The 27,312-nt window shown below is 38.9% G+C and overlaps 2 protein-coding genes across 3 annotated transcripts in view; one reads left to right on the plus strand and one right to left on the minus strand.

The window, feature by feature from the left end:
• LOC127060974 (Friend virus susceptibility protein 1-like) overlaps positions 1-27,312 on the minus strand; it is a 1,102,452-nt gene that overhangs the window by 769,258 nt on the left and 305,882 nt on the right. The gene's annotated exons all lie outside the window — the stretch shown is intronic.
• SMAD4 (SMAD family member 4) lies at positions 337-26,235 on the plus strand. Of its 2 annotated transcripts, XM_050986374.1 has the most exons (12): positions 337-582; positions 6,939-7,304; positions 8,200-8,374; positions 8,785-8,814; positions 10,367-10,582; positions 12,357-12,476; positions 12,610-12,720; positions 14,466-14,516; positions 17,462-17,645; positions 18,585-18,753; positions 19,926-20,064; positions 21,177-26,235. In XM_050986374.1, exons 2-12 carry the CDS (start codon positions 7,056-7,058, stop codon positions 21,386-21,388), a joined length of 1,656 nt encoding a protein of 551 aa, XP_050842331.1. In that variant the 5' UTR covers positions 337-582; positions 6,939-7,055; the 3' UTR covers positions 21,389-26,235. The 2 variants fall into 2 exon arrangements, with proteins under 2 accessions (XP_050842331.1, XP_050842330.1); XM_050986373.1 differs by lacking the exon at positions 12,357-12,476.

Raw genomic sequence — 27,312 nt, forward strand, 5'->3', positions numbered from 1 at the left:
ATACACTTATGGGGGTTGCTAACGCGGCCCTGCGCATTTGTTGGGCTTCCATTTTTGGACCTATTCCTTTCTGGGGCCGCGCCTACATTTGCCGAAGCGCTGCCGGCCTCGCCCGATGCGCCACCGCCGGACGCCAACCATAAAATTAAACCCCAACTGTGCCCACTCGCCCCAGTTTCCGGCTGCTGGCAGTATGGCTATTGCGGGCTGACGGGCGCGCAGGCGTAATAGTGGAGTGTGACGAGAGGAGCGTGGAGGCGCTTGGCCGTGGCGGCGGTGGAGAGCGTTACCCGGATGTCGCGCATGTGCAGTGGCGTCCGGATGTGTCGGAGGCGGCCGCGGAGTGCGAGCGGCCGGAGCTGCTGTGACGAGGCGACGGTGACGACGGCCGTCACTGGGCGCCTGGGTTCCCCCTCCCCCGCGCCGACGGCCTGAGGGTGGGGGGACGGAGGCTTGGCCCGCTCTGCCGCACCGGGGCCGGCTGAGACGAGAGTAGGCTCATCCCCGCAGCCGTCGCTACCCCTCACCCCAGCCGCAGGCCGCGCCCGAAGAGCGGCCGCTCCGCCGTCGCCCGCGGCCCAGGTAACATCCGCTCTCGCCTCACGTCCGCCTGCCCGCCGGGGCCGCCCGCAGCACGCCCTCTCCCACCGCTCGCCGCCGAGGCTGCCGCAAGACCGGGCCTGGCCGCTCCGCCGCGCTGGAGGCGTGCCGCCTGCTGCTCCGGGGAGGCAAGACAGCGGCTCCTCCCACCCGCCGCGCGGGGGCTTCTCCTCGGCCCCGCTTCTCTGGCTTCTCTCCTTGGTTCCTTCCCCCTCTCCCCCTCTTTTCCTAAACGAGAAAAAAATATGATTGCCCCGCCTTCAAACTTTTATTTTTTTTTTTTAAATCCCGGCAATGGCTCTCCAACCGGCCTGTTCCCACTTAAACTTTCCTCCGCTGCCGTTCGTGCAGACTGCTCTCATCCTCCTCTCTCCCGCACGCTGGAAAAACGCTCTAGGTGGTTTTATGCGAGCCGCTTCTCGTTTACTTCTTTGAAATCTGCCATCTTATTTGCAGTAACAAAGAGCGGTGCCTTTAGCTCATTTTCAGACAGCATGGGGCTGCTCAGCACAAGATCCTTCCTTCCTTCCTTCCTTCCTTCCTTCCTTCCTTCCTTCCTTCCTTCCTTCCTTCCTCCCTCCCTCCCTCCCTCCCTCCCTCCCTCCCTCCCTCCTATAAAGACAGGTTAATTTGTGGGGTAATCTACTTGAGAGTTAGGTGTGTTATCACTTAGTACCCAAATTGTGCTACTGTAAGCTAGTTCTTCTCAAACACATACACTTGGAGTAAGATCATGGTGTTTTTCACCACCGCTTCTCAAATTATCTTGGTTAACAATAGTGTGCCACTGTCAACAGGCAACAGTGAATTCAAGCTCCTGCACTGTTGTTACTTTGTTCATTAATGTTGATAATTCCATGCAAGGTTGTTGAAAGAGCTATACTGCCCTATAAAATTAAATGTGTTTTTGTACTCCAGCATCATGATAAGTAGGCAATTTGTCCTTCTGGCCCTCCTCTTATTTTTCTTGGTTGGATTGTGACTGGAAGGAGTTTCTTCTGACTTTGCAGTCATGAACCTCGTTTGATTTGCTTGTTGCGTAGGCATGTTTAATATTGATATAGAAACTTTATTTCAAGGACCTGAAGCCTAAAGAAAAGCAGTGTCTCTAATTAGAATTCCTTTTTTTAGGTAGATGGCTCTTTACATAATGCATTCAGTCAAAGCTAACACAATAGGGATGTGAGTTTTGAGAGGAATCAACAGATTTAGTGGAGAACAAAGGTGTGCTGAGGGCAGATCCGTGGATCCTGATGAGGAGCAGCCTTTGCTGTGCTGTTGTTAAGGTCTTGCTGGAATTTGCGGACTCTTCTATGTTGCTAACCTTGTGAAAAAATCTACTTTTGCTTGAGGCTGGAATTTTCCATATTTCTGGAGGGGATTTTTTTTTTAAGTTTGAGCAAGTGCAGAGAACATTATCCCTGTGTAGATTACAATAAAGATGTTATCTAATACACCTATTTCTAGGCTATCAAAACATTACACACAAGTGAAAAAATCACACTGCCTGGGCAAGGTTTGATTCTTCCTTTTATTGCTTGGTGTAGCCACAATTGTTTTCTCTGTGAGCTTTTGACAAATTACTATTTGCCCTTGTTGAAGGAAGCCTTCTGCAAGAAGAGGAATCTTGCAGGATCCTCTGAGGAAGAGTTCAGATTTGCCATGTCATTCTATGGCAAGGATTTTCACCACCTTCTGCTCTCTGAATGTGGTCTCTCCTGCCATTTCTGGGTTTTTATCCTCAACCCCAGGTACTAGGATGAGGAGGGGATGACCTCTTGCTCAGTGGGACCCCAGGGGTGCTCCCTCACAAGTGAGGTAGTTTGAGGTGCCTAGAACTGTATTGTGGAAATAGATCCAGTTGTAGAGGAGCTTATTGCCCTTCCCACTCTCATGGTGTGAAGTGCAGTAGTCTTCCTTCTCTGACCATATAGGAGTCTGTATTGAAAAGAGGAGTTGTTTTCAGCTGTATGCTTTCTGAAAAATAAAAATGTGGGGAGGGGAGGGGAGCCAAAATGAAAAAATAAACTTTCTAGGATTTAAAATGGTGTATATATAGTCACATCAGCATAGTAGCTCTACCTTGCTCACCGTGTCCTGCCCCCCCCCATGCATTCAAAAACAAGATAGGGATTGGGATGTGATTTTACTGTTGGATTAGTTTCTTGAACAAGATTAAGAAAACTGGAATTGTTTGCAGCAGAAACGTTTGCTCTGTTTATAGGATCAGTCTGTTGCGTTTGTAAAGTGCTTTTCAAAGCAGTCAAAGTGCACAGGTTGAAGCTGAGAGGAGTAAAAATGCTGAGAGCTGCACTTGGTAGCTACATCAGATCAGTTTCTTCCACAAAGAAATGGTTGCTCCTACTTTTTTTAACTGTGAATTTATGTTAATATGAAAGAGTTGCCACTCAGTTGTCTTAAAACTCTTTTCCAGTTCCTTTTATGCTGTCACGTGTCTTACATTTTTGTAGTTACTGACAGTGAGATGAGCAGAATTGAGACTTATGATTCAGATAAGCTCACAAAAATAGTATTCTGGGGAGTGTTGGCTCTTACTGTACAAAACTGTGTGTAGTACCTTCTTAGTACTCTCTCTTGCTCTTTAATGCTAATTGTTCTTATATCTACAAACACTTTGTTCCTGTTCACCCTTTGGGCAAGTAGATAATAGTCTTATATGCTGGAATGTATCTGCAGTTTAATAATTAATATCTTCATCAAATCATAAACTGCCTTGTTTATTGGTTTATGGATTTTTCTTTATCATAAAATTTATACTACTGCATTATTAAACAACAAAACTGTAGTAATGTTTTGGTGGTTGAAAGCTATCAAATGTATATGCTAATTTTCTGACATCTTTGTGTTTGTCTAATTTTGGAGACAAGAGCTTTTCTTGTCCTTTATTCATGTGAAATGTTCTCACAAGATGTCAATTTGTATGCTTTTCTAATTAGCCAGTTTGTTAGCATCGCATTACTGCCTAGTATCAAAATGCTGGAAATCTGTTTGGGATGGCTGTTACTAGTAAATCACATTCCAGACCATCAGTAGCAGGTTCACTACCCTATTTGTTTACAGTCGGGTTTATCATATCAGTGTCGGGCCTGGATAAACTGTCTTGCCCAAGATGTTGGATTACTGATTGCCTGGATCATATTCCTTTGGGTTACATCCCTGATTTCCAGCTCCATAACTGCTTGGTTTGTCTGCATAAGCATATTGTTTCCTTTGCTTGTTGGGGGTTGATTGTTCTCAAATTGCAAAATGTGGCTTAAGGTCACATTAGGGCACATTAATGGGAGTTTAGTTGAGGTCTTCAGGCTATATAGGATGTATGGAAGAATTATGGTGTTTGTTCAAGTTTGCATCAGTCTTGAAGGAAGAGTTTCAGTTAATGGTTACTTATCAATTCTCTGAGATAATAGTGTGTTTGTTACAGATCATCAAGGGTGTTTTTAATTACCTGGCAATCTGAACTTCTTTTGTCTTACATATTTACTTATTCACAGGCTCTTATTCTTGTTCCAATTCTTAGAGTATTGCAGAACACTAGTTGTTGTTCACTTGTTTTATAATATACCTGTTAATACTTACTTATTGAAATAAATTACTTTTTATAACAGAATTATAGAATTGTTCAGGTTGGAAAAGACATTTAAGTTTGAATCCAAACATAATCAAGTACTTCTCTGTAACTTGTTAGCATTTTATATTACTTGTCCCTTTTTTCCCTGTTCTGCTTGCATCACTCTATAGCAAAAGGGAGAGAAATACCTTTTTGTTCCTTGGTGAATGAAGCTGAGAGCTTTACTACAAGCACTGTCTCCTGCTACTGTTTTTCTCATGTTCCCTGTCTCTTCTCTCTGCCTCTTTTTTCCCAAAGCACTCTCTCACCCATTTCTGTTTCCATGAAATTCCTGAGTTGAGGGAATTAAGAACTTCTTTGCTCAGTATATTCGGCCCTATGTATTCAAGTGTAAATCTAAGCTTGAACTGTAGTGTCCATTTGTAAAACATAAAAACTTGGCTTGTCTCCAAAATATACTAATGCTTCAGAGGAAATATGTCATTACACTTATCAATATGTGCCAGATTGATACCCACTGACCTCACTCCCTCTTTTTGGGGATCAAAATTGCAAGATTAAAGACAAGATTTCTGTAGATGTAACTTGTAAAAGGAGGCTCCTGAATTAATGTGCAATTATTCATCAGCAGTGTTTAACAGTATTCAAAATCTTAAACTGGCCTGGCTTTCAAAAATGCTGAAGAATCAGATGCTCCTACTGAGCGCAGTGGCAGCTGAGGGGTGACTTCAACATTTCTGAAGATCATTACACTTAAATAAGGGTTTATTTGCTTGATATTAGTCTTCTGAAAGTCAGCCATCAAAATTCCCATTCATGGTTTTAGGGATGTAAAAGAGCTGCATGTCTAATTTTAAGCATCATTTTTTAAAGCTCCTTTAGCTAGTAACTGTATCAAGTCCCTTATTTGTGATTACTTATGTGTATCTACCTGGGATGCTGTTTTATATTTAAGGAAAATGATCTATTTTGTTTTAGCTGCTAAGCTTTGAGATTTACATGAATTCGAGTTGCTGTGGAGAATGAATGGCAGGTTAAGCTTGACTTTTAATAGAGGCTTATTGATTTGAAGCATTAAAAGAAGCTAGTATTGAGGGAGAAACTTTAATAGCTAGGTAAAATGATCTTACTCAAACTTATAGGTAATCGTTTTCCTTTGGGAGAAATTAGGTCCAGAAGCATCCTTACAAAAGAAAAGTATTGAAAATGGAGGGGGGAGGATTTGTGCTGTGTTTTTTCCCCAAGTATACCGAAATGTGATGTATTCAAGTTGAAATCAGAAAAAATACTAAGTGGGGAAGAGTTTGTTTCCTTTTATAATTGTGCTGGATTTGTGTTGCAATATTCCTTTTACAAGGAGGGAAGTCATGTTAATACTGTAATTTGTGTGATATGTTAACTTTCTAAGTTAACACCCTACTCTTATTTTTGTGCAATGCATTTGTCTCCAATAAATAGCTGCTACTGCTGTACCTCTAACAACAAGGAAAATTTCAGTGCAGAAACAGGTCTTTGGATGTGTTCTTCAGATAATGAGAACAAACATTTTTTTCTTTAACAATTGAAATCACATATATTTTATTTACATTGCTGAGAACAGCATGGTAGTTTAAAAAAGGCTTATATTTTAAGTTTACTTAGAAAATGTAAATGTAGTAAAAACACTTATATGTATTTGCTGCCACTTTCTTAAGAAAGCCAGACCACATAGTTCATAGAATGGTGTTAGTGAAGCCAGAGCTGCTTGAAGAACCAGAGCAGCTTTTTGACAACATTAGACTCCTTTTCTGCAACTGCACAAAATCTGCTGTCCTGTGTTTCTGGATAAAGCAAGATAAAGTGTAACAATTGGCTCATTCAAAATCAAGACAATCAGGCCAGCTATAATTTGTGGATTAAAGGAAACTTAAAAAGGATCATGTCTGCTGGCTTTGAGAAGAATGACTTCATGACTAGAAACCACTGCAGATTCTTAACAAATGGAGTTTAATGGCTAAGTGTGTTAGGAGGGACTTGGTCTTGAGCTTATATTTAGTGTAATTAAGACAGTTCTGTTTGAGACAATTTAGAAGTGCTTTTTTTTAGTGACTTCAGTCGATTTGTCTTGATCCAGAAGAAGCTGGATCCAAACAAGAAAAGACAAATGTACCAGTTGAGGTTTTCATATCTAAAGATACACACAATACTAATTTACATAAATGTGCATTAAGCTAATGGCCAGGTACAATTTTTGCCTTTCTGGTTAGCAAAGAGAAATAGAATTGATCAGATGTCAGAACATAGTTGAACTATTTAAACAGCATTATTAAATGAAGATGACAGATTATTCTGGTGTGTATTCATGCTTATTCACTATTCACATTTTGTTTAAGTCAGTGCCACTTGATTCCCAGCCAGTATTTTCACTTGTTTTCATCCTGCCAGTATAAAACATAGGAAATCATTGTTACTGTTCTCCTTTTCCTTATTCATTTAATACATTTCTATATGTACATACTATGTGTACATATATATAAACTATAATCTTTATTTAAATATTGTTGCTAGGGGAAAATAAATCTTATATTTAAAACTGTGCAAGCAGTGTCTTAAGCGTGTTTTAGCTATCATGGGACAAGAAATGCGGTTTTGTCATGTGCTTTTAATATTCTGCACTTGAAAATAAAAGAAGCACAAAGCCACAGTCTTCCTTAGAAACATGATCTGCAATGTTAAAAACAAATCTAATGTAGATATTTTTTCCTCCTAGGTTTTACCAAGAGACAGTACATCTAACACTTAACTTGGATCATCTCTTGTTCATCAGCTTGAAAATCATAACAGCCCCCAAAACTGACATTTGATCTGAAAGAAAAAGCTGTGACAAATGGACAATATGTCTATTACTAACACACCAACAAGTAATGATGCTTGTCTGAGCATTGTTCACAGCTTGATGTGCCATCGACAAGGTGGAGAGAGTGAAACTTTTGCAAAACGTGCAATTGAAAGTTTAGTTAAAAAGCTAAAGGAGAAAAAAGATGAATTGGATTCTTTGATTACAGCTATAACCACAAATGGAGCTCATCCTAGCAAGTGTGTTACAATTCAGAGAACGCTGGATGGGAGGCTTCAGGTTAGTACAAGTGAAAATCAGATGTTTTCCCCCTAGTGAAGCTGGAGCAAAAGTGAGTGACACAGGATCCTAGAGTGTTGAGGAAGAGTAGCTCTTCTCTTGCATCTACCCTTGCCCCCGTTTGTAGGCATGTTTTATGGCTGGAGCTCTGGACTGCTGCAGTAGTGGTTTGTTTTCCAAAAGGAGCAGAAGGCATTGGATCAGCTGTTCTAAATGAGTATGTGTGTGGCAGTAAAAACCAGGGTCATGTAACAAATTCAGCTGTTCATCCTGGTATTTTCACTACAAGCTTGTTAGCTCTGTGTTGGTCAGAAGTATAAAGACAGACCTATTCTAAGAAGGTACTCCAAGGAGTCTGCACTGAGGATTTATGTTAGCCTTCTATCATCAGTACTCAGTACCTGTATACCTTGGGTTGCAATTTCCTTGTTCCAGGACAGATGTCATGTTTGCTGGCTAGCTTTCTGTCTACCCTAGAAACATTTTTAATTTTTTTTTTTTTCATTATAATGGAATGGCATTCTTCTACTTGTAAATTCCTTATAGTGTGGCTCAGCACCTCGTTCCTCTTCTGGGGCAAAGCTCCTTAGTCATCCATGGTGGGGAAGGTGACCATACATACTACCTTAAGCACAAATTCTGCTTCTGCCATTTTGTATCTATTATTTTTTTCTTAAGAATCACAGTGTTGATTTAACCATAGCAAAATCCTAGTAGAGATTTATTTCTGTTGAGTACAGAACTTGGGTAAACTATATGTCACCATTTTTTCCCCCATGTTTTGATGATGGAGAAAGGCTGTGTTGTTGATTGTCCTCTTCCAGCTTTGCTCCTCACTAAGTAAAATGAAATGTGTTGCTACTTTCCCAATCAACTCTTGTGTCTAACTTTTTAGGTGGCTGGTCGCAAGGGATTCCCTCATGTGATTTATGCTCGTCTTTGGAGGTGGCCTGATCTTCATAAAAATGAACTCAAGCATGTTAAATATTGTCAGTATGCTTTTGACTTGAAATGTGACAGTGTCTGTGTAAATCCTTATCATTATGAGCGTGTAGTATCGCCTGGCATTGGTAAGTAGACTCTTGATTTAAAATGGAACAGTGAGAATAAAATGTAAAATGTCTTCCTTTTGAGTGTAGAAAATACAGGCCTAAATTAGAAACATTAATTTTTAATTATATAATTATAAATTACTCTCATATACTCTTGTCCATCTTCTTAATGGAATTATTCTTTTATTCAGAATTTAAAAGAACAATTTGTTGCTTTTGTTTAAGTCTTTCTGTTGTCTTTCACACAGTTCTTGCAGTCAATGTGTATCCTAGGAATAATTTAGCATTGAGACTTGTGTTGAGATAGAGGGGATATAATGTAGTCTGTAGTACCAATTTGTAAAGTTTCTAAACTCAATGTTCAAAAGTTGTTGAAGATCTCTGAATATATTTTTCTACGCCCCCTTCTCTTTTTCTTCTTTTTAAAGATCTCTCAGGACTGACACTACAGAGTTCTGGTAAGTAGTTCTGTTTACTATTGCATTTCTATGGGTGCAAATTGTGTTAAATTCTTCAGTATGTACACAGTTTATTCCGTCGTATCTCCTTAGGAAAGATTATAGAGAGCAGACCAAAATGCATTTTTCTCTCTGGTTTTGGGAAAACCAGCTAAGAGGCATGATAAATTCTTTAAATTGGGGCTTCAGCTATGCTTGTCAGTATGTTCTGTTTTCATTGCTCGCAACTTATAAGTCCCACAAAAAAAACCCCAAACAACAAAACTCTCACTGTTGAATGCTGCTAATTAATAAAAAACCCCAGACACCCAAAACTGTGCACACCTGTATGATATACTAATTAATTGAATTGGGAATAATATATGCTTATGATGTAATAACTAGTTTAGCAATAAACTGGTATAAGTTCTGTAATTAATATGCAATTGAATGAAGGAGTCTAATATTTTGCTGTCTCTAAAACTTGAGAGAAATTGGACATTAGATCTCCAATGAACATTATTCAGAAATTATGAGATTGTGCAGCTGGTAACTCCTTTATTTCAAAACTGGGTTTTTTTTTTTCCTTCAGGAAGAAATTCATAGAGAAATTTGGGTTACCCAATATTTTTAGCAAAGACAACTTAAAAAAAAAAACAACCCACCCAACAAACTGTTAACTTCACAAGCTTTAGCTTGTTTGCTCACCTCTGCTAATTGTTACATGTGTCTTCTGAAAAATGATCCTTTTATACAGAATCAAAGCTTACTAGCCAGCAGTTAAATACATAAATGTTTTCGTTTCATGCAACTGTTTTTGCAGCAGGAAACAAAAAAATTACTGTCAGATTTTAATATATTTAAGTCTGCTTTAAAAATGAGCATGGGAGCTAATGTAGTGTGTTATTTAAAGATGCTCAATAGGATATATAGAAATAAATTCTTGTAGTGGCAATGGTAGTAATTTCCTTACACTGTATGTGGAATATTCTGAATTAGTGGCTACATTATTAAATATGGAGTAGCAGTGTATTGTCTTTGAATGTGAATTTGTTGTTTCTAGTCAATTTAGATGGGAGTTGCTTAAAATTATTTAAGGGATGCATGAAGTTTTTTATGTACTGGGTTAATGAATTGTTTTTCATAAGAGCTTTATTTATGTTCTTATTCGTATACTAGGAATTGGTTTGTTAACTTCTGCATTAACATATATTTAGGTGCTTGACAAAAAGCATGTTCTTCCCTTTTAATAACTGTGTCCAATCACACAGTGATGGACTAAAAAACAAAATGCTGTTGGAGTCTACTATTGTGGGACTAAACTGCTTGTTTGATAGCAGTAAGCAAAATAAACAGTTTGATTTTCTATTCAGTTATGCTTCAAAATTTCTTGCTGCTGGCTTGAAGTGTTTATTTGTAATTTAGTGGAGTGCTTTAGCAATGTTTATATAGGTTAAATTCTCCCCCCACTAGTTTTAATGGCATTGTTATTGCTTGAATATAGTAGCACAATCTATGGTTAAATCCTGAAAATATATTTGCTTTGCATGTTTAACAGTTTGTTTCTTCACAGCTCCTTCAAGTATGTTGGTGAAAGATGAATATGTTCATGACTATGAGGGGCAGCCATCATTGTCTTCTGCTGAAGGCCATTCAGTCCAAACCATCCAGCACCCACCAAGTAACAGGGCATCTACAGAGCCTTATAGCACCCCAGCCATGTTAGCTCCTACTGAGGCTAGCACTACCAGCACCACTAATTTTCCCAACATTCCTGTGGCTTCAACAAGTAAGAATGAGATTATATGAAATACTAAACTCTGAAAATGTGAAAGCTCAGAGATAACCACTGAGTTTTGACAAAGTAGATATTTTATTGGAACTGTGCTGCTGCCACACTACACTGGTAAAAGTGTGTGGCAATATGATCTAGGCAGTCTCATAAGCATTAACATAAGGGTTTACCTTGGAGCATAATTTGAGTAACTTTTTCTGGTGGCCCAATCTTTTTTCAGTGAGACTGACACTACATGACTCTTACAAGGCTCTTGAATATGCCAAAGGTTCAGTAAGAAAATGTTAAAACAATTGGCCAGTAACAAAAATATTATGGCTATTATTTGATTATTGTTGTAGAAATGGAAGAATTTTATTTTTTTATCACAACAGAAAATGTGATAACAAACAGATATGCTGTAAGGTAGCAGTATCAAGATGTTTTAAGGCAATTCTTTAGTGTTCTACAATTGACAAAATGTATCTTCCAGTTTTAACTTGATTATTTTTATAATGGCCCACTGTACTACCAAAGTGACAACCCTAATTAATATTTTCATGAGTCTGTGGAAGTGCTGCATTGAAGTTTTTTGTTACTTTTTTGTGTGTATTTGGTACAAGTGGAAGAGTCTGGTTTGCCAACACCAAACCTCACATTTCACTCCAGCAGGACAGTAAAGCATTATGTGCGCAGCATCCTGCAGCCCTAATGTAGGGAAACCATGAAGTTTGGAGGGGTTTCACATACTCATTGTCACTTTAATATCAAAGATGTGTGAATATGATGGATTTCATGTTATCAAATTTGAATTATGGTGGAATTATGTTTTTATAATGTCTTGAATTTTAGCTGGCAACTTTTTTGTTAAAGCTAATGTTGGTTTTGCCAAGGTGGGATGTGGTGTCTGTATTTTTCTCCAGCAGAGAAAAAAGGATAGGCAGTTTAATTGTATTGCTTTTGCACAATAGTTTATTGTCAATAGCTTTTTCTCATCAGTGTTATAATTGTTGGAGCCAAGTGGACAAGAAAAAAAGGCTCATTTTTAGGTTTTAGTTCAAGTTCTCAATGTATTAAATTCTGCTAGCCCACATCAGTTTGAGAGTGCAAGTGCACTTGTGAAACTGCTGATCGGTTCAGTGTTAATGGCTGAGTTGAAGTCTTTTAAAATCAAATTCTGTTAACCTGTTCTAAAATATCTGTAGTTTTACTTTAAAGCTTAGATAATTCCTGAAATACTTACTTGGGACGAAAAAAGCCCAGCAACTTTCTCAGGAAGGAATCCAGTTATGTATGCAGCTCTATTCAAGAACTATTTCTAAAAATAAAATACCATTCAGTATGTTTTGGATGAACACAAATGAGTTCTCCTTAGGAACAGTAGTTATAACATGCTGAAAATAAACAACTTATTGGACCTGCTGCTGGCCTGTTTGGATTCACACCAAATCTATTCCAGCTATGTTATTCAGTAAAACCTGACATTTCTTCTTTCCTTTCAAACTGAAAAATGAGATGTGAACAAAACAAAGATGCACTTAATAGACATGGTTCTTTGCATTCTTTAAAATATTAAGGGTGTCAGAGTCAAAATTAGTTGATGCAGAGCATCTTGCTTCAAGTTTCCCTAAGACACTCTGGTGAATGGAAAAAAATACTGAAACCAAACTTGTAGGAACTGTGTATTGCAGTGCCCCTAGTTGGGTGTATTTTCCTACCCAGTAGTGCTGAACTCTTCTTAATTAAAATTTTGGAATGTTCGTGAATAGGTAGTGTGTTCTTTTACCAGGTCAACCTCCCAGTATATTGACAGGTAGCTATAGTGATGGACTCTTACAGATTGCTTCAGGGCCTCAGCCAGAAACTCTGCAGAATGGGTTTACAGCTCAGCCAGCTACTTACCATCACAGTGAGTGTATATATATATGCACTCTTTTTAGTTTTCTAAAACCAGTTTCCAAATGTTAGGAGAAATAGAGGATTAGAAGTGAGATACAGAAAAAAAAATCTCTTTAAAACCAGCCACTCCTTTCTTTTTCTAGATAGTACTACAACTTGGACTGGAAGTCGGACAGCAGCCTACACACCTACCATACCTCACCACCAGAATGGCCATCTTCAACATCATCCACCTATGCATCCTGGGCATTACTGTAAGTAGTGCAGATTTCCAGATCACCTGTTTCAAATTTGTTGAATGGTAGGGGTTCATTTGTGATTACTGTTGACCCCCAAATACTTTTTTTTTTTGTTTGTTTAATATTACAGACCTACCATTACTGTGTTGAGTATTTTCTGACAGTTAAGTGTAAAAGCCTGATGGACTTTCTTCTGTTAAAGCAGCAGAGATTAGAAACTCAGATAGTTATAGTGATACCATCTATATTATACATGTCTTACTATACCTAACAAAACTAGCATTTCCTTTCTAAACCTCTGTTTCTAAGGCTTTGCAATCCTGTACTAAATATTTCCTTTGCTGAACAGGAAGTCAATTCAGAATGTGTTGTTTGCATATTTTTCTTTCAAAACTTGGAAGTTCTTGGCTGTTTTTATTTTCTGAAAATTTTAAAGTCATACTAAGCTTTGGAAGATGTGTCCACGTACCCTAGCCTGTTTAAAAGAACCTTGTGAAAGCTCATGCAGTAAAGTACTTGTCAATAAACTGGTCTTGCCACAGCCTGATTCATGAGTACATTCGGCACACAAACTTGAATCTCTTGTTTTAAGGTACAGGAGATGGGGAGGAAAAAAGTGATCAAACTGCTAGTGTAAGTGTCTAGCACAGTATATGTATTATAAGAGTGTAGTGGGGAAAAACCCACCCAAATTAAAGTTTTTCTAAATTTTCTGGCAAAAAGCTAGAACAGTTCTTGGTCTTCTAATGTAGTACTTAACCAGATCACCTGTTTGCTGCAGTCATGGTTAGCAGAGGGGAGAATGAACTGTGAGCTAATATTACAGTGACTTTTCAGCTTGTCTCTATTGAGAAAATTGTGATTTAGATACAGTTATTAAGTTTCATTATTTTGGTTTGTTAGGATCCCGCTTCATCTGTCATCTAGTTTTTCAGAAATACCAGGATGTAAAAAAACTTTAGTGATGCTGTAGACTCTATAAATGTTTTTCGGTGCATGTATCTTTCCATAGTTATTATTTATAACTGGCTGGTGGTACTACATAGAGCTTTTCTTGGCTACTGCCATCTCTCACTTCAGAAAGTCACGTGTTTTGACACCTACCAGCATTGTGTTTCTTTTCACATCTTGTTGCAAAAGGTGCTCTTACTTATAATACTATGTTTAAATTTTTCCTCCTTGTTCTCTGCTGCCTGTAAGGGACCTAGTTAATTCATAAAAGTCAAGAGACTAAACTGACTAATACCAAGACTATATTCATTGTAATTTTTTTCTTAGAAAATTATTTCTCTAGGGCTTCTTTCCATCTTCAGTGAGTGTTTCTTATGGTTAAGTCCACAGCATGCTGGGCAACTTGTTTTGTAATTGATGAAACTAATGAAGTGTGGTTTCTGACAGACTTGTATCACCTGCCTCTATACACTGATTCTCTCCTTGCACAACTTGGGGGCAGATGTGAAGTCCTATTTCTCTTACATCTCAATGCTATATCTGGTTTCTGTACTCTCCTGGAGCCTGGGTCTGGCTTGAGCAGCATGCAGCCTTTCCTCCTGGGATACTAATGGAGCTCTTTACTCAACTTCTGAATTTTTAGGAAACCTCTAAGAGTGTAATTTTTCTGTGGGCATTTTTCTCCCCTGTCAGATTAGGGATTTATAACATCAGGCATCCTCACAAGTCTTTTTTTTACTGGAAAACAAGCTAAGTAAGAAAACATTATTTTTCCACATGTAAAACAAATTGCATGTTTTCTTTTAAAGGGCCAGTCCACAATGAACTTGCATTCCAGCCTCCTATATCAAATCATCCTGGTGAGTAAAATATAACATGTAATGCTAACTTATAACTTTGTGGTTTGATTATTTTTTTACATCAAGTACTCTGAAATTTAAGAGATATAAATTCCAAAGAAGCAGAAGAATTTTGTGATTAGGTCTTGTTTTGAATTTGGACGTCTCTTGGAATGGTGACATAGGCTGTGAACTGAATTTAATTGAGATGCCTAAGTCAAAGATTGCAACCCTCAAGCCCACACAGATGGCGCCTACCCTGGAGGTATCAGAACTCTGAATGTCCTTGATCCTAAACTTTTCAAGGTGCCTGTAGTTGTACTTTTTGCCTGCTTAGAAATATAATGGAGTTTAGGTCATGCCAAAGTTCTCTTCGATTCATAATCTAGTCCATCATTATAGCCAGATGCCCTGAAAGATAGGTATTGTGCTGCTTTTAGCATTTTGGTGCTGAAGTTCCTCATTGGATCTTTGCATAAAGCTTGTTCTTTCCAAGAGTCTTCATTACTGGTAACAGTTCAGGGAGCCAGGGAGGTTTTGTCATGTGGTACAGGCTAGCTCTCATGTAGGTACAAGGTGATATTCTGTTTTTAACAACAGCAAGGCTGTTGCCTGCATAGGGAGATCTGCACAGTTGAAAAGCCTAAAAGTTTAAGTTGTTTATTAATTGGCTAGTGACTAAATCCATACCAGAAATAAAAATGTTGATAATTGCTGGCTAAACTTAACTGTAGCTGAATTTTATTTCACATTATTTAGTATGTCTCTTTCACTCTATTGATTTCATCCTATTCAGTCCTCAAAAACATGAGTATTTATTTGAAGATAAGAAACCTTAAAGTAATTTAGGCACCTTTGTTTATTGTTTTCTAATAAAACCAGAACAGTTTCTTGAGGCAAATAGGTGTACTGTTGGGTGCTGCTGTTTATAATGCATGAGTACCACTTACAGCACAGGAAGAACTCTTCTTCCTGTTGGCTTATCAGTCTGTTGTGTTTAGGTCCTACTGCACTAAATATGTCCAGTCATTTCTTGAATGCTTTCAGGGATTATGACTCCACCACCTCGCTGGACGTCCCATTCCAATGTTTAACCACCCTTTCAATGAAGAAATTTTTCCTAATATCCCATCTAAACCTCCCCCAGCGCAACTTGAGGCAATTTCCTCTTGTCCTATCACCTGTTATTTGGGAGAAGAGACTGACCCCCACCTGTCTAAAACCTCCTTTCAGGTAGTTGTAGAGAGCGAGGTCTCCCCTGAGTCTTCGTCTCTCCAGGCTAAACATCCCCAGCACCCTCAGCTGCTCCTCATAGTACTTGTGCTCCAGACCCTTCACCAGCTCTGTTGCCCTTCTCTGGACACGCTTCAGCACCTCAATATCTTTCTTGCAGTGAGGGGCCCAAAACTGGACACAGGATTTGAGGTGTGTCCTCACCAGTGCTGAGTACAGAGGGACAAGCATCTCCCTGGTCCTGCTGCCCAAACTATTCCCGATACTGGCCAGGATGCCATTGGCCTTCTTGGCCACATGGGCACATTGCTGGCTCATGTTCAGCTAGCTATCAACCAACACCCCAAGGTCCTTTTCTGTCAGACAGCTTTCCAACCACACCACTCCTCTTTGAGCCTGTAGTACTGCATGGGGTTATTGTAACTGAAGTACAGGACACACCCAGCACTTGGCCATATTGAACCTCATACTGTTGGCCTTGGCCCATTGATCCAGCCTGTCCAGATCCCTCTGCAGAGCCTTCCTACCCTCCAGCAGATCAACACTCCCACTCAACTTAGTGTTTTCTGTGAACTTACTGAGGGTGCACTCGATCCCCTCTTCCAATCAATATCAATAAAGATATTAAACAGGGCTGGCCTCAATACTGAGCCCTGGAGAACCCCACTAGTCACTGGCTGCCAAGTGAATGTAGCACCATTTACCACCATGCTTAGGGCCCAGCCATCCAGCCAGTTTTTAACCTAGTGAGGAGTGTACCTGTCCAGCCATGGGCTGCCAGCTTTTCCAGGAGTATGCTATGGGAGACAGTATCAAAGGCTTTGCTGAAGTCCAGGTAGACATAGTATCTCCTTCCAACTACCATCTTTCTTTCATAGCCAATTTTTTAAACAGTAGGAATTAAAAGGCACCACTTGGCTATTAAAACATGCCATTTTGTTCTGCTCTCTTGCTTAATACTTCCTTGTTTTAGCCTGTACCTGACTGTGTGCAGACAAGGTCACTATGTGATCTTTGCTTTTTCTCCCGTTGCTCTACTTTGCAAATCTGGTTTGCTTTGCAGGGAGGATAGAGAAAACTGACTTCAGTTAGGATAGGAGGTAATTACTCCTATCTTAAACCAGATCTGTTTCAAAGTTAGTTTCTGCTAGCCTAGCCATGAATAGGCATATATGTATTACTTCTTTATGGTAAAGCTATAGTCATAAAGTGCAGGAATGCAGATGGCTTGCAAAATCTTACTGGAATTATAAACTGTACAAAGATTTGTAAGATCTACAAAAAACCCTAGCATTGTGTTGTATCCCACTCCTACATGGAAAGGAGCACCCAATGTTTGTAGATGCCTGTGGTCAGAAAATAATGGCAAAAGCCAAAAGGGTCCAAAAAACCCTCACAAAGTTTTATTAGTAAACTATGTACTCTGCATGGAAATTTGTATATATTTTTCCCCTTAATAATTATGATGATGCTAATAATAATAATAGAATAAAAATAAAGAGGGGGAAAAATAGAAAAATAAAGGGAGATCAGAAAGAGAGGAAAGGGGATCACTGTAGTATGTCGCAATTTTCTGTGCTAGTAGATGTGTCTTTGTCTATCTCAACTTCCTTATATGAATGTGCACTCAGTCTGAATGACAAATGCAGTTGCAGAAGGCTTGATTGATTGTCTGAATGGGTTTATTGGGGTTTTTTGTGCCTTTCAGTCAGTTAATTGTATATATTCTTTAGCTCCAGAATATTGGTGCTCAATCGCATATTTTGAAATGGATGTGCAAGTCGGGGAAACATTTAAGGTCCCTTCAAGCTGTCCAATTGTTACTGTTGATGGATATGTGGATCCTTCTGGAGGAGACCGTTTTTGCCTGGGCCAGCTTTCCAACGTGCATAGAACAGAAGCCATTGAGAGGGCAAGGTATTCTGCAGATCCCAAAATCTCCAGATGTCTGTGGTATTTAAAAAAATTTTGGTTTGCCTTCAGTATGTGCCTCTCTTTTGAAATCACAAGTATGGTATGTTTCTTTGAACTGAATTAACTCTACCAGAGTAATTTTTTCTAGGCCGCTCCTGTAACACATTCAAAATGTGAACTGTGTGACAAAACCCTTCAGAGCTTTGCAGTAGTAGCATATTGCTTTTCATTGCTTTTAAAGGCTGTGCCTTCAAGGATAAAATTAGCAACTCGTGCCATTATATATGCAAACTGAATATTAGTTCTTCACACTAGAGAGTGATGTGAGAATAACTGCAATATATAGATTTGTCAAAGGAGCAAAGGAAGGTTGATAGAGAGCTAGTTGGATTTTCATTCATTCTCACCATGCACATGCTATGCTTTGATGTGGAACTGAAGCAGTCTTTCAATTTTTTTTCCACTCCTTTGAACCAAAAAGGAAGAAAATTATTCCATGTCTTCAGAAATGTTGCACTGTGACAATCAAAATGCTAGATTACTATAATGTGATCCAAACAAACATACAGTTCTGCATTAAAATGTGGCTTTGTATATGTACTTGATTGACTTTCTATTCTAGAATACTTGTGGGAACTGAGTGTATTTGGTATCTCAATTCTGTATTGTTAATGACTGAGGTAGTTGCAACTCAAATATCATTGCTTCTGCATTCTGTGTTTCTCATAGATCTTTACATGGTATTACAGATTTTTTTTTTTTTTTTTTTTTTTTAGTTTACAGATTTTGCACAACAAATGCTAACTTACCCCTAAGATAATAGCTACAATTTCAAGTCCTCGTATGAACAGAGTGCTGGAGAACTGTTTATGGTTTATTTAAAAAAAGGTCTGATTTATAGTATATATACACAGATGCATTGGATCTGTTTTTCTTTTTAAGGTTGCACATAGGTAAAGGGGTGCAGTTGGAGTGCAAAGGAGAAGGTGATGTGTGGGTTAGATGCCTCAGTGACCATGCAGTCTTCGTTCAGAGTTACTACCTGGATAGAGAAGCGGGGCGTGCACCAGGGGATGCAGTTCACAAGATTTACCCAAGTGCATATATAAAGGTTGGTTTGATGTTCCTAGATGAAAATTGTAGGGGAAATAGCATGTATCTGAGTCTTGTAAATGTTAGAGAAGCTATGAGACACTGAAATTAATGTAACTTGCCTTTGAAAAACCCTAAAAATTTCCATTTGACAAGTCACTTAAGATGACTCTTAAAATTGACTAAACTGAAAGTGTCATCTAGATACTATGAAAGTAACTCATTTTGTATTTTGTCACCAGCAATCTCGATAGCAGTTTTTTGTATTTTTAGCCTTACAGGTTTAAATTAATTGCTACTAAAATTTTTAGCATAGGTTATCTGTTTCTTTACTTTCTCTCTCCAAAACAGGGAAAGTTGGGAAATTTTGTATAAATGTAGTAGTGCATGTTAGTGTTATGAACATGAAGTGCATGTTAGTGTTATGAACATGAAGTGATCCAGAGGTCACAGAACATTGCATGGAAACAAATTATTTTGAGGATGTTCTTACTTAGATGTGCCTCTGCCAGACTTGAAACTTTATTAAGGACAAGTCACACTTGTAAAAATACATTTTTTAAATTAAACTGCTTGAAGTTTGCATTGATTTTTTTACAAGCTTTCTAGTATGAGAACAGAGTTCCTGTGTATATATATTAGTGCTAAACCTGATCACAAAGATATAAAATACCACCAACCTGAAACCTAGCTGCTGAAACTTCAGACCTGTCAATTATTGGTATTTCTTTTAAATAGACTAACACATTTCTGTAAAACGATGAAGAATTAAGTCTGACAAAGTGAAGATGGACTTGTTGGCATCCATTTTTATTTATATGCCTCTTTTCTTGAAATACTGGGATTTAAAAGTTAGTATTTTATTAGTCTGTAGTATCCTTCACACTTTGATCTTGCAGTCAGTCCCACACATGATACTTCTGTAGCCTGCTCAGTTCAGCCAAGTTCTGGTAGTGCCAGTGGCAGTAATGGCATATAAGAAAAGTTTCTACGAATCAGCTTTAATGGATTATTTCTGTTAGAAATTAAACTAGTCAGGAAGGTTTGCTTTTACCCAAGTGTATGGAGAGACTGTACAAGTTGCTTTGGGAGAGTAGAGAGGTCCAGATTATTGGGGTTGGGAGTTGAGAAATTCTTTTCTTTATTGCTTTTGGTAAGTCTAATAGTTCAATATGTATATATTTTTTTAAGGTGTTTGATTTACGCCAGTGTCATCGTCAGATGCAACAGCAGGCTGCCACGGCCCAAGCTGCTGCTGCTGCTCAAGCTGCAGCAGTAGCAGGAAACATCCCCGGACCAGGATCAGTAGGTGGAATAGCCCCAGCCATTAGTAAGTGCATTAACTTCTTGGTTTCCTTTTTTCCTTACCTGAAAACAAATAACACAGCTTTCCCTCATAACAGCACCCACCCACTGCCCCTGTAACAGTACAGACAGACTTGGAATGAAATAGCAGGATTGGGGTAAGGTGTGGCTGGGATGGCATTTTGTTAAGTCTGTATTAATTCACTTTGTACCCATTCCACGCACCATTTTTCACTGTGTAGTCTTCAGGGAATGTTGGATACGGAAGTGGCTGCTTATTGTACTGCAAGAAGTGTTGCAGTATGACAGAAAGCATGTTATATACAAGGTCAAATAGCATAACTCTATTACTTTAAAGAGAGATATTTTTGGCTGCTTGGATCCACGCTCATAAAAATATTACTCAAAACAATAGGGATTACTTGGCAACAAAGTCCTTGACTATGTTTAGGAAGACTTAAGATCCTTGAGAAGAGGAAGAAGAGAGTGTGAGGGTGGAGTTTTTTGTGGTTGGGTTGTTTTTGTTTGTAAGTACTTTTAAAAGTGGAAGTACTTACATGTCTCAGGCTGCTTTATGTGCCATAGTGTTTTCTGTATTCCTTGTATTGCTACATGGCTCTTTCCAACTATCTTACAAATTACTGAAGGCATGTTGGGGAAATGTGTTTAACTTTTGTCTTAGCCATAGTTGGCGATTTGAAGTTTGCTAGCAGTATTCATCTTTTTATTACATGTAAGTAGTGTTGTTTGTTAATCCAGCTTCCTGCAGGTGGTCAGTCTGATTTCCTATGCTGAAAATGCAGCATTTGGCAAACATCAAGAATAAGTGTATTTTTACATCTACATAAGGGTTACATGTATTTTATCACATAAGACATTGGGTGTCATCCTATCTGCTTTATTATAGAGTTTTATATTTCAGCACCCTTCCAAGATTGCAGAATGATGAAAAAAAAATTAATTGTAAAAAACGCAAATTAATTGCTGCATTCATTATAGCAGAGATCTAGAAATATGGACTGGCCTTGGCTGTGGTGAGAGGGAATTGTATGTAAAGCAAAAGCCAAGCAAACGGGAATGGCTAAATAAACATGATAAAAGAACATGTCTGAACACTTACTTGAAACTTCTGTTTAGGTTTGTCAGCTGCTGCTGGAATTGGTGTAGATGACCTTCGACGCTTATGCATACTCAGGATGAGTTTTGTAAAAGGTTGGGGACCTGATTACCCAAGGCAGAGCATCAAAGAGACACCGTGCTGGATTGAAATTCACTTACACCGTGCCCTCCAGCTTCTAGATGAAGTACTTCATACCATGCCTATTGCAGACCCACAGCCTTTAGACTGAGATCCCTCTGCTGCACTGCTACAGGCCATTATATTGTGAGGATGATGGATTGTAAAATACAGTACTGTTTATAATCTGAAGATATAATTTACTTTTGTTCTACTTAATCTTCTAAACCCAGGTTTTAAAAATGTGTTTGCCATCTTGCTCTAAGCAGAAAGAAATTAAACATGCAGAATTAGGATTTCCATTTTTTTCAGAACTTGTCATAATACAGGGCTTAAGGTGAAAGGTAAACGCCTTATAGAGACTTTATAGTATTAGGTAGGTTCCCTTTGAAACTTTCCTTCTCTATTATGGCATCTTGGTCATAAGTCTCACGGGAGCCTTTTGTATGCAGAATATATATTATATATATATTTATATCTGAAATTTCCTTCTCGTAGTTAAAAACATTTACCTTGTAGCAACTTTTAAGTTCCAGCTGATTTGTGATTCTTTTTAGGGAACAATAGTTAACAGAAGACTATTATTTTTTCACAATCTTGTTATGATTTTTCCAGATTAAAATGTAGAGGCTGCCAAAAAGTGAGGGGATGAGACATATGTTGTTGGCACTGATTAAAAATAGCAAGGAAAAGAAATGTGGCTTTTCTTTCACTAGTTTTTTAAGAAGATATCTTAGATTTTTATTTATATAGACAGGTGAGTTTTAAAACACTAAAGAAAATGGATACTTTCAGTGCTGACACTCAAATAACATGAAATACCTAGTCTGCAAAGTTGCCCCTGAAATTGCATAACAAGCACCTAATGGAAGGAACATATTTTCATAATTACTGTTGACTTCTATGATTTTACTCAACTAAAATTTGGCAGGTATTTAAAGAAGTTGCATGACTCTTTTTACTTGCATATACCATTAAATCATGTATAATATTACATCAATATTTAGGATTCAGTTTTTGTATCTGTTCACCATTTCCACTCAGGGCAGGATGGCAAACTTGTTTTTTATAGCTCTTGGTTATTTTAAGCCCTATGCCATCAATGGCCGTATCAATTGGCAATGACTTTAAATAGAGAATTTATAGTAAAAAAACCTGCAAATGTATTCTCTGTATGACAGATACAATGTGTATGCTTTCTCTCTAGCTAATAGTATAAATAAAATTATGAAAATCCTGATTTTTATAAATTTAGTTTGCTTATATAATGTAATTCTGCATCTTGAAACCATTGATCTTGAGCGATGGATTCCTTTCCTTTGCAAAACCTGCAGCAGCCAATAGTGGTAGGAATTTTTGTTGGTTTAAATTTGCCAGGAACAAGTCCAATTTTTCTTACTTCCACTGCTTCTCAATGAAAGTGTGTCCTGAGGATATATCTTTTGGACTGTTTGGGGTATGGAGAGAGAGCAGGAATTCCTTCTTTTTTAGCATGTGTGTAGGGAGTTGGAGCTTAATTAAACAGGCTTAGAAGGACATACACTGAAGTCCTTCAAGTGCTGCAGGTTCGGTCTGCCTGCTGTGCTGAGCTGAACTGGCAAAACAGCTGGAGTGGTTAACAGAAGTCTTGGAAGAGATTATTCAAAAGCTTTTGGACAAATTTCTTGCATAGTTTCAGGAATCTGTAGAGGGCTGTGCCAAAGTGTTTAGTTATTGCTTCTCCCATATGCTGGAACTTTTATGAAGTCAGCAGTCATTGTTTCTCTTAAGTGTGGAGGTACAGAAGACAGATGATCTGGGAGTAATGGCCAGAAATGGCTCCATTTTCTCTGTATTTTCACTAACAGCGCTGTCTTCTTCAGACTAACTTCTAATGAGATCACTTTTTCTTTTGACATATGTGGCAACTTCTCGATGTATGGGAAAATAGTGTTTGCTTTCCTCACGGCCTTTAGTTTAACACCTTTTTCATTATTCTTTCTCTCCCAAGTGATCTATTTTGTTTGCAAAGCAAGCTGCTTCATAGTCTTGAGGAACACTCAGTAGAGGATTCAGACCACATCCTCAGAGAAGCTTATTAACCGGCAGCTTGGTTACGCTTCATCCACAACAGAAACCTTGATTTGGGGGAAAAAATTTAAAGCCTGACGACATGTTTTTATTGCCAGCCTCCCTATTAGATTATCTACCCTGTGCTTACTGCTGGGTTCAAGGTGCCTCAGTGTTTGGAAAGTATGTAACCTTCTGCCTGATGAATTGTTTATAACAGGCTGTTCATTTGATTAGGAGTCCATGAGCTTACTCCCTATTTAACTTTGTGGCTTTGCAAGGTGTTTTCATTGATGGATGACTGATCTGTATATGACTGCTTCACGGACAACTTTCTGTACCAGTTGCTTCTGCTTTGATTATGACAAACTTTGATAAAATAGTGAAAGATTGCTTCTACCTGTTGGTGTATTGGCCTGTACTTTGATCTGAAAGAATTCAACTTTTAAGATTAGTTTTCTTTGCAGATGTTTTGCAAGTCTCCTAAAGTCTGCACCTGCAGTGTAGTATTTAGATGGCGCAAAATGTTTGGAATAGAACAACAAAATAATGTCAGATGAGTTTATTAAAAACAAGAAATTGCAGGCTCTACGTCAGGAGAAATCTGAGCATTGTGTGAGGCAGTACAAATACTGAAAAGGCATTAATCTTCTCTACCAGGCAGTTTCTGATAAGATGCCGTTGTAAATGTTAAAGGTCAAAATGAGAGAATCTCATTTTTATTTCTTAATATGCATTTAACTTAATTTTTTGTACTTTTATGACAAGGCATAAAAGGTAGTGCATAATGGATTAGAAACCCTTCAGTGGCTGCACACTGAATCTTGCATTTGTCTTTTTCTGAGAGTTGAAGAAGAGCGACAGCTACTCGATAGCCATGATGACCCCTATACATGCAGCAGGCAGGAATGTCAACGATGCCAAAATTGTGTCTCCTTCAGCTCTGAATGTTTCAAATTCAACAAGTAATTTTTTCAGCTAGCAATCACCTGCTTGCAATCCTGTTCCCTTGTCTGCTCTGCTTAGTTCTTTCAATGAAGTAATTACCTCTGTGTTTCTTACCCTTGATTATGTGCTCCTCAAAAAACACATTGTGCTGGAATACTATGTAATTTCACTTCATATATTGGTGAGCTGGGATTAACACCAGAAGGTTTAGATTGCTTTATCTGTGTTACTGTTAGTTTTGAAAGCGAGGACATTTAAGGTTAACATGGTAGAGATGTAGGAGAGAAAAGCTTTTCTCTGGAATGGTTTAAAAATATTTAATTCTACAGGAATCCCTTGGAAGGAGCCATAACCGCTAAACAGTGGTGGTTGAAAGTGGTTGTTCCTTTCATCACTTTTCTGGGCTTGATGAGAATGATGTGCTCAGAGACCTGGAGCCACTGGCTGTGATATAAACCACTTCATTTACATCTCTGGCCTACTGAAGACCTGGGAAGTACCCTTCTGCTTTCTAGGGAGGAACCTACACTGCAAACAAGACAATGGTCTCCCCGAGTCACCAAACAGGTCTGTAGCAGCAGTACTCATCGAACCTGTGTCCAACTCCTGTGCCTTACCTTTGAGACCATCTTCTCGTAGCACTTCTGATGACAGCACTGTCTCTGTGTGGCTCAGGAACAACTGCCTCTGTTCTTTTACTAGGAACCATTACAAAATTTGTATACCAGTCTATATAGGAGGGGCTTCTGCCTGTAAACCCTTTAAATGTTATGTCTTGATAATGGTCTTTATTGAGGCATCTTTAATCTCTTCTTTGAAGAGTAAGTGCTTTAGAAAGGACTGTCTCCTCAATTCGCATTTTTACTCTGTTACACAGAGTGACTGGGTTTACTGGTCACTTTAATGCAACTGATTAAAGACAGCCGCGTGGATCTTCATCTAAGTGAGATTCAGACTTCATTTAAGAAATCCTCTTTCCTCCCCCCCTCCTCTCAGGTCCCATGCTAATTAACATCTGCTCTATAAAATTCTAAGATGCTTAGGTGTCAGGTATTTTTAAGGATGCAGTTTTGGAGAGGTTACCTTTTTTTGGTTTTTGAAAGACTTTAAAAGCTATGGTCTTGCCTGGTCCTGCTGATAACAGGAGTATTTCTATGACTGGTATCAGGTTTTTGAGGACCATGGCACTGTTCTTGGGACTAAGACTTGCAAGTTGCCTGTCATAGGCATGTGTGTGAACCAGCTTTATGCTCATGCTTCTAACCTCTAATGCACTTTGGTCCTGGACAGGGAAACAAAAATGGAAAGTGCTTCTCCACCAGCCCTAGGGGCTGGATGCTGAACATCTCCTTTTATTGTGTCATTCACTTTCAAAACACTCTTCTTGATTGTGTGTTTCTGAAAATTATCTAAGGCGTGTGACTCAAAGCTACTGCACGTGATACTGCTGACGTCCCCAAGAACTGACTTGACTTTTCAGCAACGTGAAAGTTTCACTTGGTGGGACCTCGTGAAAGCAGAACTACTGTCAACAATATCTCAAGAGGTTTTGACACTGTTGGCTGCTGTTGTGCCTTTTGGGTGATACATCGCTCCTAAATTTGCAGGACTGGTATAAGTTCACCAAAACCACATAGCACTTTCTTGCTCCTGTACCTTTTTCTGTATCTTTCTGGTGAAGTTTTGTAACAGGACAAAGTGATTCAGCTGGATTGACAGCTGCAAAGTACCCACAATCCAAAACCTGCTGTAAGAGGGGGTTTTTTGAGCATGAAAGCCTAGTTAAGCATTTCTTCTTTCAGCCATTGCCTTTTGATAAGCGGTCAACAGAATTCCCAGTAGTTCCTTTGTAGCTTACTGTATGTTTTTCATTCAACCTAGTTTGTGGATAATATACTGTAGTTAACTTTCCTGAAATTCTGTTACAGACTATGTTTTTGATTAAAAAAGGTAAAGATTCAAGTCTTTGGCTTCTTTATTTCATTCAGTGGAAAGCTTTTATCCTGTTTCTGGTCATCTGTCGGAGCTGCTACCTGCGGTCTTGAACTGTGTTAGGGCTAGGGGAGCTTGCTGGAGCAGAGCTGTGATTCCAGAGGGTCCCTCCTCGGAGTCCCATGTCAGATACTTGGGTACAACTAGTATCAAACCCAAAGCCAAGGTCAGTTTCCAGTGTAGAAATGTCTCTGGGCGCCTGGAGGTGTGCAGATACCAGTCTGCCTTAAGCTGGTGGGGCACAACAGTTCTGTGGGTGTTCATGTTAATGGAAATTGCTTCATTTAAGCCACCAGCCAAGCTGTGTGTGTGGGTCTCAGAGGAAGGACCAGAGATCAGAATGAGTGCCAGGTGTGGGTGAGTGATTGTGATCCCATGTTAAAAGTTGCACAGGAGCTCTACTCCACCTGCTCCTGCGGTCAGGCTGCAGAACTCTTCCCAATAAATGAATCAAATACCAACCACCACAAGTCATGCAATGTAGGAATAAAGCAGGAGGCAGGTGATGTGTCTGTAATGCTCTGTGTCTTCTCATCTCCATAAGCAGCTGCATCCCAGGGGGAGAGAAAGGGAAAAAACATATACCAACTGTCTTAGTTTGAAAGACAGGTATCTGCCAAGGAAGGCAGGAACCTTCCTTGGAAATGGAAAATATGACCCCCTTCCCTCCAAATTATTATAATTTTGAAATTAAGGGGCTTTCAGGCAAAGATATTGGACAAGGAATAACAGTTCTTTACTTATATATATGTGTATAACAAGGCAAACAAACAACAATAATGGCAGCAACAACAAACAAAAACAGAAACCCAGTAACGGGCTTCTCTCAGCTGTCAGGCACTTTCCCCCTTGGTGTAATTATGGTCACAGCTGGCAGCCATGCTAGTGGCTCCCGGCTGGGGAGGGCAGGTGTGATGATTCCCCCACAGCTGCAGGGGCCGCTGTGGTGCGAACTCAGCCATCCCTCCACACAATAATGGCGAACGAGCTGGTGGAAGAGATAGAAAAGGGGCTTCCTTTACAAACCCCTAGGGGCAGTCTCAATGC

The sequence above is a fragment of the Serinus canaria genome, chromosome W (assembly GCF_022539315.1).
Source record: "Serinus canaria isolate serCan28SL12 chromosome W, serCan2020, whole genome shotgun sequence".
In the NCBI taxonomy this organism is placed as follows: Eukaryota; Metazoa; Chordata; class Aves; order Passeriformes; family Fringillidae; genus Serinus; species Serinus canaria.

Bases quoted from the DNA above. Each gene is read 5' to 3' on its own strand.
- SMAD4 (XM_050986374.1), top strand. From the start codon at position 7,056: ATGGACAATATGTCTATTACTAACACACCAACAAGTAATGATGCTTGT. The intron at 7,305-8,199 runs GTTAGTACAAGT...CTAACTTTTTAG, and splicing joins CGCTGGATGGGAGGCTTCAG to GTGGCTGGTCGCAAGGGATT. The intron at 14,517-17,461 runs GTGAGTAAAATA...TATATTCTTTAG, and splicing joins TCCTATATCAAATCATCCTG to CTCCAGAATATTGGTGCTCA.